The sequence below is a fragment of the Elephantulus edwardii genome, unplaced genomic scaffold, assembly GCF_000299155.1.
Source record: "Elephantulus edwardii isolate Elephantulus edwardi_28Jun2011 unplaced genomic scaffold, EleEdw1.0 scaffold00121, whole genome shotgun sequence".
Lineage (NCBI taxonomy): Eukaryota > Metazoa > Chordata > Mammalia > Macroscelidea > Macroscelididae > Elephantulus > Elephantulus edwardii.
The window spans coordinates 519,083-530,947 of NW_006399871.1; the positions used below are offsets into that span (position 1 = coordinate 519,083).

The 11,865-nt window shown below is 55.2% G+C and overlaps 2 protein-coding genes across 2 annotated transcripts; both read left to right on the forward strand.

Moving 5' to 3' along the window:
• The first annotated feature begins 1,601 nt into the window (after positions 1-1,601).
• TUSC2 (tumor suppressor candidate 2) lies at positions 1,602-3,340 on the forward strand. The gene is made up of 3 exons (XM_006892872.1): positions 1,602-1,756; positions 2,994-3,114; positions 3,275-3,340. The coding sequence occupies exons 1-3, from the start codon at positions 1,602-1,604 to the stop codon at positions 3,338-3,340; spliced, it is 342 nt and encodes a 113-aa protein (XP_006892934.1).
• Positions 3,341-8,296: 4,956 nt separating this feature from the next.
• On the forward strand, positions 8,297-10,586 carry HYAL2 (hyaluronoglucosaminidase 2). Its single transcript, XM_006892873.1, has 3 exons — positions 8,297-9,217; positions 9,693-9,782; positions 10,176-10,586. The coding sequence occupies exons 1-3, from the start codon at positions 8,297-8,299 to the stop codon at positions 10,584-10,586; spliced, it is 1,422 nt and encodes a 473-aa protein (XP_006892935.1).
• Positions 10,587-11,865: the final 1,279 nt, after the last annotated feature.

The following is an 11,865-nucleotide window of genomic DNA, read 5'->3' on the forward strand; positions in this document are numbered from 1 at the left end:
TATTAAAACCAAAGATGGGTGCTCAGGATAAGGCAGGCATCCAGGGAAGGTTCATTTCCCTCCAGAGTGCCCTCTGACCCCTCATACTCTGGAGTCAATGAAAACTATCTCAAAGTACAGCAACATGCTTCAGTGCCTCTAAGGAGGGTGTCCCTAGGCCCGGTTCCATGCCAGTGTGGACTACCCAGGTCTGTGCCTTTTTTGACATCCAAAGCCAAGGTCTCTCCAGTATTTTTTATGATGTGAATGTGTGGGATGTTTTGTGGCCTCAACTGAATGCCTTCTGTGGAGATAGAAATTGGGGATGTCACTCATTACAGCTTGGGGCCTGAGAGTATTGACTGAATAAAGATTTGAGAATACACCTGCATTTGGACTCTTAATTATAGCCTCACAGCCACTATTGTACCTTTGCCAGGTCATCACACAAATTTTAAAGGATGTTGTGAGGTGCGATGGCAAGTCAGAACTTCATAGCTGACCTCCAGCAGATTTTCAGAGGCAGTAAAATCACATGTGAGATTATAGTGAGAGGGTATCATGGCATGATTTCTTCAGATAGTTACTGTAGACCAGACATACTGCTCATAGCACGGAGAGTACTTAGTATAACTCAAGTCATTGCTGTAGAGACCCTCTATTGGCTTCCAAGGCTGTAAGTCCTGAGGGAGACTGCCCATCAGACTCCTAGAGCCATGGGTGGACCAGAATCACTAAAACCAGGTCTTTCGGTTTTCAGCATGTAACTCTTTAGGAACTAAGTCACTAAAGCTCCAATCTAAAGGGTACTCAAAAATTCTTAATTGCTGTAGAGTTGGAATCTACTCTTAGCTAACCCTTACCCAGTTTCCAAGGCTGTAAATAGCAAGGGACGAGGCTGCCATGGAGGAGCTCGTGGATTTGAACTACTAGAGAGGCACGGCCTTTTGGATAACATTGCAGCACCTGATGGACTACTCCACCAGAGCTCCCTACCAAAGGGAGAATTGCTGTTAATATTAATAATTGCTTTCATGGAGCTTGCATTCTGATGGATGTTGAAAAATCACTGAGTTTAAAAGAACTTAAGACTTAAGTGCAACATTTGCCTCTTCGTTTTTAGAAATCTTTTGACAGGTTCATGTGCGACAGTGACAAAAGATAAGTGTGGGTTTAGACTAAGACGTGGCAAACTCATTCTTTGTTACATGTTGCCTCGATTTAGGGGAACTGCTGGGCATAAACTCAGCAGGATTGTAACAGCTATCGCATATGTCACGCCTAAGTAGGAACAAAACAGCGTCGGCTTGCTCGGGTGGGACCTACCACCGCCTGGAGCGCGCGGCCTGCCGGGACCTGACGTCCCCCAGAGCATGCTGGGATGCGCGGTGGCTAAGGGTCGTCGTTGGTCACGTCCCGTGGACCGATGAGAGCGGCAGCCAATCAGAGGGAGAACAGCGAGGGGCGTGCGGAAGCGGAAGTGAGGTTTCCGTGGAGACGGTCGAGCCAGCGGAAGGCGACGGCGGCACCTGCGAGCGGAGGCCGAGGCCGGGCATGGCGGCGCCGTCGGCTCTGTGAGAGCGCAGCGGCCTGGGGGCCCGCCATGCGCCGGCGGCCCTGACATGGGCGCCAGCGGTTCCAAAGCTCGGGGCCTGTGGCCCTTCGCCTCAGCGGCGGGGGGCGGGGGCCCGGAGGCTTCCGGCGGGGCGGGAGCGGAGCAAGCTCTGGTGCGGCAGCGAGGTCGCCCCGTGCCCCCTTTCGTCTTCACGCGCCGCGGGTAAGGGCCCGGGCCCGCCCAGGGTGGACAGGAGAGCGCCCGGGCCACCGCGCACGCCTGCCTCCTCCCTCCGCCTTTGGGTCGGGACGACTCCCATTTTTGAAGCCCTGTGTGGAGCGTGACGGAGAACGCCGACTTGTAGGCTTCTGCTCTTCCTACAGGATGAATGGACCTGAGCCTTGTTCGGGGCGGGGTGCTGGTGAAGCATGTAGGGCTTTGTTCCTCCACCCGATAAATCCAAGCAAAGGCCACCGTGAGACCCGGGGCCGCTTGCTTTAATCCCATCCACTCCATCGTGCAATCTGAGGCTCCTAGTCCTGCCCTCTCTTTGGAAGGGAGGATGAGCCCTTGTTCTAGCTGCTCGCTTTCCCCGCAGTGATAGGTCGGGACTTGGAGGGGAGTGGTGGTGATGATGTGGCTTCCAAGAGGATCTGACCTGTAGCCGACCTTCCCTCGGGTTTTCAGAGACAGTAAATCGCACAGGAAAAGAGACTGCCCATCTTTCTCGCGTTGAGCGTCTGATGGATTTAAACCACGGGCCTTTGGGTTGGCAGCACAGCCCCTTACCATGAGGCTGTCAGAACTCCCTGGACTTGGAGGGTGGTGGCGGGCCAGACGGGTGCGGCTAGGGAAAACTACCTCTATTCAGATTTGTACAGCAGCCTTGCCCACCCATAGACTTACAAGGCCACAAGTGCCTGACCCTGGTGAGCTTCTGGAGCGGGCACGCAGGTGATGCTAGAGATGTGAGTGGACATCAGGAGGTTGAATAGTGGTGTATATATAGCAGCACTATCCACCTCCTGCCTTTAGGCTCATACTTAACTCGGAGATCTTCTTAGGCTTTGGCACTGCACCAACAGTGCCTATGGAGTGAGATTAACCTGCCTAAAACAGCACCTTGCTAAATGGAGGGGTCCTGTGCCATTTTTTGGGTAAAGGCAGCATAGAGTGGGCTGTCCTTGCTGAATAAAACAGGGATGAGATGTGGCCTCGGCTGTCTCAACAGTGCTATGGTGTGGCTTCTTTTGGGTCTGACAGAGTAAAGCTGGCCACCATTCTATGTTCTGTTGCCTTCTAGTAGATGATACTCCCAGCAAGGGATTTCAGGAATATCATTTTTTCCCACTGTTGTCCCTATCCACTTGGTATGGGCACACTTGTCTGTGTTCTGTGGCATTTGCCATGACTAGTTACAGGGTTACAACTCAGTCTGTTCACCTCTTTCTCTGTACAGCTCCATGTTCTATGACGAAGATGGGGATCTGGCTCATGAGTTCTACGAGGAGACAATCGTCACCAAGAATGGGCAGAAGCGGGCCAAGCTGAGGCGAGTGCATAAGAACCTGATTCCTCAGGTGAGGTGCTGTACGGTTCTCACTAAGGTTGCATTGAGAGGGTGTGAAGAGGGTCTGCTGTCATGAATGGGGAACTCTGTGGGAGGAGCTGGGGGAGCAGGAAGACTTTCTGGAGTAAGGGCCCTGAGCTGCCTCTCACTAGCTTCTGTTTCCATGGCAGGGCATCGTGAAGCTGGATACCCCCCGCATCCATGTGGATTTTCCTGTGATCCTCTATGAAATGTGAGCCTAGGGGGGATGACAGGCACAAGTGCCCCTACCCTAACAAGAAATTCCTAGGCTCAAAGCGTGGTTTCCTTTTAGGAACTCAGGCTGGGGTCACAACCCTGAATAAACTCTGTTGGCCTGAAACCTTCAGCTGTGAGCAGGACAATACTGCAGTGTTGGTCAGACTTTGATTTGTATATGGACAAGAAGCAAGACAGGACTACCCTGGTCAGGAATGCCTGGTTCCAGTGCACTTGCCTGCTTTCTTCCAAACTTGCCTAGGGCCCAGCCCTGATAGAGGCTACAGCACTTTACAAGCAAGGTCTACCTTCTTCCAGCCCCTGGGCTGTGGGGGCGATAGACAAGTGGGAACTTCCTTTCCTTCACTTCCCTTATCCCTTTGTTGGAGCATTTCAGCCGTTTGCTACCTCGATTCCTCCTATGTTGGGCAGAGGCTGGGGGTAACACCACCCTAATGCTTCCTGCCTACCTGTCCATCTGTTCCCACCCCCAAACGGATGAACACTTTGCTGGCACTTGATAGTAAAGGGGACTTAGTGTGGAAGGCTTCTCCTTTTGCCCACGGCTGGCCTGACCTCTCCCCACTGCAGCTAGTCGTTACATTGGACCCCCAGTTGTGTTAGTACAGACCAGGGTTGAGAAGGAACTTGGATGCCTGTGCCGGCAGGGAATTACCCCAACCCACTTACTTTGTTTAATCCCCCTTGCCTTTGTACTAGCCTACTCTCCATCTTGGGAGGTGACCATCCACTACCCTGTGATAAGGGACAGTACCCCAGGGCTGGTGCCGGTAGCTCTGAGGAGCCCACCAATACTCTTCCTATAGTATCCCCTCCTTTTCAGGATCAGTCAAGGGAAAGTACTGGAGTCCCTGCCTTTTGTGCTCTAAATAAGGACAAAAAAAGGAGGGAACAACAATAAAAAGATTTAAAAATGTGAAGGTTTGTAAATAGTCCATGATGTTGGAGTTGAATCAAATTTCTATATAGAGATGGCTTTCCTTTCTTTCTTTTGTTTTAATTCCTTGCTGTGCAAGCTGCGTGCTTCTAGAGTAAGGGAAAATGGCTAGAGGTGGTAGTCTCTAGCCTAGGAAGGCTGCTGTGTTATCTGTTCAATTTCAATAAAATTCTTTGTAGATCCTGTACAAGACTGTATCCTTTGGGGCTGAGCTCAACCTGCTGCCAGCAGGTGGCAGTGTGTGCACACAGCTTGAGTACCTTGCTGGAGTAGGGCTCAGGATAGAGGTTCTGTGTAGTGGGGACTCATGCAATTTGAATGCCTCACTAGGGCTTGGTCCCACTTGTCTGCTAAATTAAGGATATGATGCTCCTCCGGTACATCTAGAATATCTGCCCTGTCCGCAGCAGTGCCAGTGACCCCAAGTCCTCTAGGGCTTGGTCTTTAGGTAAACTGCAGCCTAATGAGTGGCACTGGACTTTCAACCAGTTTCCAGACTGAAGGTCAAACCCACATGTATGAGGATGCCAGGAAAATGGACCCTGGACTCTTTTTAGCAGGCAGTATTGACTCCTCCACCCCTAGTACTGCTCCCTGCTGTCTAGTTTGCTTACCTGTACCCCAGCCCCTGCAGACTTGCTGTCTATAGTTCTCAGTGCCTGCCATAAGGTAGGTTCTCCCCTACACCTAGCTAGCTTTTAGCCATCAGCCCAGCTCCCAGGGAGGGGGATATTAAGGGACTCCTGAGTGAGGACCACACTGTGCAACCTGGACTTTGAATATTATTACCTTCCCATCCCCTCTACAAGATGCCAGGCATAAAACTCTATAATTCTGCACTTATCCTCCCCCATACCCAACTGGCTGCCCTCTGGTTTTAGCATTCCTATTGTGACTGCTGCAGCATGGAGGAATTCCCTTTGCTGGGCCACCTCCATCTGACCCCAAAGCTGGAAAACAATAGGGGTCAGGGCAGTGCTTCCCCACTCCCTCCCAAGAGCTGTGCTCACTTCCTTCCTGCTGGCTGCCTGAGGAAGTGGCCCTGCCCTGGGAGAGTCTGGTCTGGCCTTCATTTCCCCTGGGGCTCCCACCCCTGGAGCTCCCTGAGCCTCCATTCAGGAGTATAGGAATACCACTTTTCTGTGCCCTGGTCCAGATAGCCATCTCACACAGTACACCCCCCACCGTCTTACACAACCTGGTAGAAAGATCCTGGGCACCTGGAAGCAGGCCAGCAGTGAACTGGAGGTAAGAAAGGCCTCATGGTAGTTTAAAAATGTGCTGCTATGTTTGCACCTCTGGAGGGATCCAGTGGTACCTTGTTGCAGCCTCCCCAGGGCCCCTTTCCTACAGGAGCAGACCCTTTTCCTGATCCTTATAAAGCCACTTCTGTATAGCAGGCTCAGTGAATACACAGGAAAACCCCCTGCAGAACTCCCCTGCCCTCACTTGTCACACATACCAACACAACTGTCCGCTCTGGCACACTTGACTTCTCTCAATAGTCAAAGGAAAAAGTCCCCTTCTCCAGACCCCCTACAAGATGTCAGTTTCTTTTTTTTTTTTTTTTGCATAAGTTCTGGGAAAGCATCTGCTGGTGATCACCAAGTTTTCTTGATCCTGAAAGCTCCACATCATGGGGTGTCTACTCCAGGGAAGGCTAGGAAAAGGAGTCCCCAGTATTAGTGTGAGAAGAGGCCAGTCTCTAAACCTGGGCCTCTTGTCACCTGGCACAATTGGGGCCAGTGCCCAGTCGGGGGAAGGTGGTAAAGGCAGCCTGTCAGTCCCAAATGCCAGAGGGTAACAGGGTGAGGGCAGAGGGTTCTACCCCGTGCTGTGTCTGTTGCAGGCTCTTTCCATACGGAGGGGCAGCAGGAAGTGAGGAGAAAGGGCTGGGGTGGGAGGCGGGAATAGGTGGGAGGGGATGGAGTTTATCAAGTCACGGGCGGGCGGGCTGCCCCTTAGGGCAGCAGCTGGTGGGAGCGGCCCGGCCAGAGAGCTTCACTGGAGAAGGAAGATCCTAGGACCCAGAGGGCCAACGGGCTCCTGCACAGGTGAGCCTGGCGGAGATTGGTGGTCTGCACCTTGGTAGAGGCGCCCCAAGCAGCGGCCTCTTGCTCTCCTCTCTGGCCCTTGGAAAAGCTCAGTCTTACTCGGGAGAACGGATCTAGGCAGGGACCAGAAGGGCTCGCCCCTGCTCATCTACGAGAACGAGGGTGGCAGCTTCCTTGGAGTTGAGAGGGAGCCCCGGAGGATCCCACAAGCTTCCGCGCAAAAGACTTGGGGAGGAGAGGAGCCCAAGGATTGGTCCGGCTCGATGGGGTAAGGAGGCAGCGGGATGCCCTCTCTCCCTGCCCACTCTGGGCCTCCCTGTCCCTGTCCGCCAGTCACCCAGCGATCCACGGACGAGGTTGCCAGGACAACCACTGCCTCTCTGCCCCGACCCGCGCAAGCTAAGGGGCGGTGTTTACCCCCCTCCCCGGCCTCGGGGAGAGCTGGTTTCCCTCCCCCCCCCCCCCCGGGAAGGGGGAGGGTCCCGGCTCAGAGGGGCGGGGTATGAAGGTGGCGAAGGGCAGGACTAGGCTCTAGGCAGGATCCCCACTTGCACACAAAGGGGCAACTGGGTAAGGGACTACACCCGGAGCGGCTAAGCCGGATCCGCTGGTGTCCTAGTCGAGGCCTTGTGTCCTGTAGCACCTCCTTATGGCCGAGCGGGGCAAAGAAATCTTTTTTTAATCCCCACTTTTCCTCTGTCCCTAATGCCTGTCCCTTTAAGGGGCTGGCGACGCCGCGAAGTGGGGAGGACTGTACCACTGGCCTCGTACGGCCAGGGGAAGCTCCGGGTTGGTTTTTGGGTGTTTGCGGCTGCAACCTTCGACACGAAGCCTCGTCGAAAGAAGTCTCAGGGTCCTCTGAAATAGCTACGCTTCCAGACAGAAGTCTCAGGGGGCCCAGAGGCCGAGACCTAGACCTGAGAGCGAGGGGGCGGGCGCGCCCTCCCTCCCCTGCCGCGAGTCCCACCCGGAGCCCGCCTCCGCGCTGGATCTTAAAGGAACCGAGGGCCAGGGGGCGGAGCCAACCGAGGCGCGGAGCCGGGACTGTTCCAGGGCGAGCGGCTGGAGTTTGCCGGGTTGGGCCCGGGGCGGCGGTGGCGGTGGTGGTGGCCATGGAGCGAGTCCCGGCGACGCCCCGCGAGAGGTGAGGGAAGGCGGTGCAAGACTGGAGGCTCAGTCAGTCCCTTGCGGGCTAAGGTCTGAACCCTTTCCCGGGGATGCGTCCGGAGAGGCGACCCGGGGACCCCCACCCCCACCAGGCCGAGCGCAGGTCCCACGTGCGGGGCGGGGGCGGGGTCCCACACAAAGGCCGGGACGAGCCTGGCAGTCGGACGCACACATTCCCGGTGGCTGCGGCGGAGAGAAGGACTGGCCCGAGGGCCCCTCTGTGGACGCTCCGCCGCCCCTTTGTGCCCTCCACTGAGCCTGGGAGAGGGTCTGGGAACAAGACAGTCTTGACCGCCTCACTCTTTTTCGAGGCCGGTTCTACCGGTCTTCGCGTGCCTTTCAGCTTTGTAACTTCTGTAAGAACCACGCCTTACCTGAATGATACCCTTTCTCCGCACCATCAGGGGATTCCTAGTGGTGGGCCACAGGGCATGCGTATCTTTTGGCAGTGGTTCCAAAGTTCAATCCCATAGCTCCATTTGTACTTTATCAGAAGAATCACTGATCTGAGAGGTCCCTCCCTGCCCAGCCGTAGGCCACCTGCTCCAGCAAGTAACCAAATACTTCTTGCCGTTTTGGGGATGTTTTTATTATATCCATCTGTGGTATGAAGTGATGTAGGGTTAGTTCCCATACAGAGTTGGCTTCTGGGAAGCTCGGATGGGCTTATGTTGGATACCTCTTAAGATTCTTGAGTCTGACTTGCTCTCCTCCACCTTCCCCCAGTTCCTGAACAGGTGCCAGGCAGGTGACACCATTTTCCTGCAGTCCCCAGCATGTGGGCAGGCCCAAGCCCCGCCGTCACACTGGCCCTGATGCTGGCGGTGGCATGGGCCACAGAGCTCAAGCCCACAGCGCGTCCCATCTTCACAGACCGGCCCTTCATCGTAGCATGGGATGTGCCCACGCAAGACTGTGGCCCACGCCACAAGGTGGTGCTGGACCTGAGGGCCTTTGACGTGCAGGCCTCACCTAACGAGGGCTGGGTGAACCAGAACATCACCATCTTCTACTCAGAGCGGCTTGGCCTGTACCCCCACTTTGACCCAGCAGGGCACTCGGTGCACGGTGGCGTGCCACAGAACGGTAGTCTTCAGGCCCACCTGAAGATGCTGCGGGAGCATGTGGAGCACTACATCCGTGCCCAGGAACCTGCAGGGCTGGCTGTCATTGACTGGGAGGACTGGCGGCCTGTGTGGGTACGCAACTGGCAGGACAAGGACGTGTACCGCCGGTCATCACGCCAGCTGGTGGCCAGCCTCCACCCCGACTGGCCACAGGACCGCGTGAACAAGCAGGCGCAGTACGAGTTTGAGTTTGGTGCACGGCAGTTCATGCTGGAGACACTGCGCTGGGTCAAGGCAGTGCGGCCACACCACCTCTGGGGCTACTACCTCTTCCCTGACTGCTACAACCATGATTATGTGCAGAACCGGGACAGTTACACGGGGCGCTGCCCTGATGTGGAGGTTGCCCGCAATGACCAGCTGGCCTGGCTGTGGGCTGAGAGCACGGCCCTCTTTCCCTCTGTCTACCTGGATGAGGCACTTGCCTCCTCTGCCCATGGCCGCAAGTTTGTCAGTTTTCGCGTACAGGAGGCTCTTCGTGTGGCTCGCAAACACCATGTGAACCACGCGCTCCCCGTCTATGTCTTCACAAGGCCCACCTACAGCCGCGCGCTCACAGGGCTCAGCGAGGTATGTGCCTCAAAGGACCCACTGGCAGGTTTCAGTTACCAGGCCTGTAGCTTAGTGAGTATGTCACATCCTCTTGCCCCATCTTCTCTGCAGCCTTGTGAAAGGGTAGCAGGATTATTGCCTTCTTACAGATGTGAAAACTGAGGCCCAGAGAGGCTGAGTAAAGTGCCCAAAGCTTCTAAGTAAATCAGGGGCACAACAGGCACTTGGGCCCACGTATTCTGACTCTGGAATCCTGATAGATAGCCCAGGTTCAAATGGACCTCAGATTTAGTAAACTGAGACGCTAAATAAGGGTGGAAAAATTTGAGGAGAATGTGAAATAGACGAATTCCTGGCAGAAAGGCGACAAGTACTGTCTTTTATTAAAGAGAGGCCTATGCTGGAGGTTCAGCAGGTAGGTCTCTGCCCACCTTGTCTTTTGTTACCGTTTTGGGTCTCAGTCTCCTTCAATGACTGTCCCCTTCCCATACAGATGGACCTCATCTCCACCATCGGCGAGAGCGCAGCCCTAGGTGCAGCTGGTGTCATCCTCTGGGGTGACGCGGGGTACACCACGAGCACGGTAAGAGTTGATGTACAGGGCCACTCAAAGGGTCTGGACCTTTGCCTCGCCACTTGAGGGTGGCCAAACCTTGTCTGTCTCACCCCAACAATCCCTGGCCTCAACTCCAGAAGGAAGCCACCACCCTCTCTACTCCCAGGAAAGGGGAAACTCCATTTTGAACAGCTGTTGAGTTCCACCCTTCCCCTCTTGCCCAGCTGGGCTTCACTTTCTGCCTCCACCCCCTCCAGCAAGAGTAAAAACTGAGGTCTTGGACATGTACGTGCATGTCCACGTGTGTGCACACAAGTTTGTGAATAAGAGAAGGTACAGTATCTTCTGTATGGATAGTTTCCTGTGGACTAGGGCACCTAACCCTGACCCTCAATTCCTGACCTCTGTGTCTGCCCTCAGAATACCTGCCAGTACCTCAAGAATTACCTGACACAGCTGCTGGTCCCCTATGTGGTCAACGTGTCCTGGGCTGCGCAGCACTGTAGCATGGAACAGTGTAATGGTCATGGGCGCTGTGTCCGCCGAGACTCCAGTGCCAGTGCCTTCCTGCACCTCAACGCCAGCAGCTTCCGCCTAGTCCTTGACTACCCACCTGGAAAGCCCCTGCCGCCACCCCAGGGGAAGCTCAACAAGGCCGACCTGGACTACTTGCAGACACACTTCCGCTGCCAGTGCTACTTGGGTTGGGGTGGTGAGCAGTGCCAGTGGGACCATAGAAATGCAGGTGGAAGTGCCAGCCAGGCCTGGGCTGGCCCCCAGCTCCTCAGCCTACTGGCTCTGACAGCCTTGGCCTTTACTGAGACTGTGTAGGGGTCTCCCACTTGACAGCCAGGTGAGCTGGCTTCTACCACAGAGGCTCTGCGGGCATGTGGGAACCTGCAGGGTAGACGGATGAATCTAAAGGGGGCAGAGCCCCCAGGATGTCCAGCTGAGGCATCTATACAAGCTCTCACATACCCCCTGTTCTAAGGGGGAGGGGCAGTCTCCTGAGAGGCCCCATCTCTCCCTGCCAGGGGGCCAGAGGGGATGTGGCTGTATAGGAGAGGGCCTAACCCTACTCTCCTGCCTTTAGATAGTTTATTATTGTTTGAGGGTCTCTTTTGTAAATTAAATATAAAACAAATGCTTCTGTACTTAGACTTTCTATATCTGGGCCAGCGAGTATGAGGGAAATTTTAGGGTCTCTTTGAGAGATTTGAACTCACCTCTGTCCTTGGCTGTGAGATCCTGTCCCTGGAACTTCTCATCTGTACAGTGCAGGGACCTGGGTCTGTGAAACCAGAGTTGTCTCCTCTGCAACTGTCCCGCTGAAGCAGGGGGCCACTGGGGGCGGAGGCACCCCCATTCCACCCAGCACCAAGGCCCTCGCATTCTCAGTATTGAATAGGAAGGGGCTGGGCCAAACTTTGTCAAGGCACAGAGCTCATTGTGCTTGCTTCCACCACTTGCTCCTGAACCCTCAGCTGGGCTAGTGCCAGCTGCCTCGCCTCGCCCACCCAGGGAGAAGGGAGAAGTGGATGTTTGATCTCCATGGCTGGGCAGGTAGCCAAACCACCCCTCCTTGCTGTTCTCACGGACAAGGGCCTCTCCTCTGCTCCTTTCTTCCCAGAACAGCAGACTCAAGCCACACATACCACACCTCTTCATGCTGGGGACACTGTCCTCTGAGCCAGGGGAGAAGGAGCAGGCAGGAGCTGGGGATGTGAACTATGATGTTGAGCCCCATCCCACTATAAAGATACATGCTGGACCTGGGAGCCATCCTGAGTGTGGGAGCAGAGACGTCCTCAATGGGCAGCCCCATCCTGACCGTGAGAGGGCACGACAGGTGCCAGGTTTCCCCAGAGGGAGCAACCCAAGCAGTTAGACCAGCTTTGCCACCCCACCTCCAGCCCATCAGAGGAAGGCAGGGGTGGGTTACTGCGTCAGTCTCTGCCCCTCCCCTCAGTCATCCACACCGTAGTCCCTAGTTCAAATCGGAGGTGACTCACCCATGGTCCCTGCCATCAGGAAACTCACTGGAGACAGTCTCCACAACTAAGTGGCGAAGGGAGACCGGAGTATGCACCATTAACCTGGCTGCCAGTGC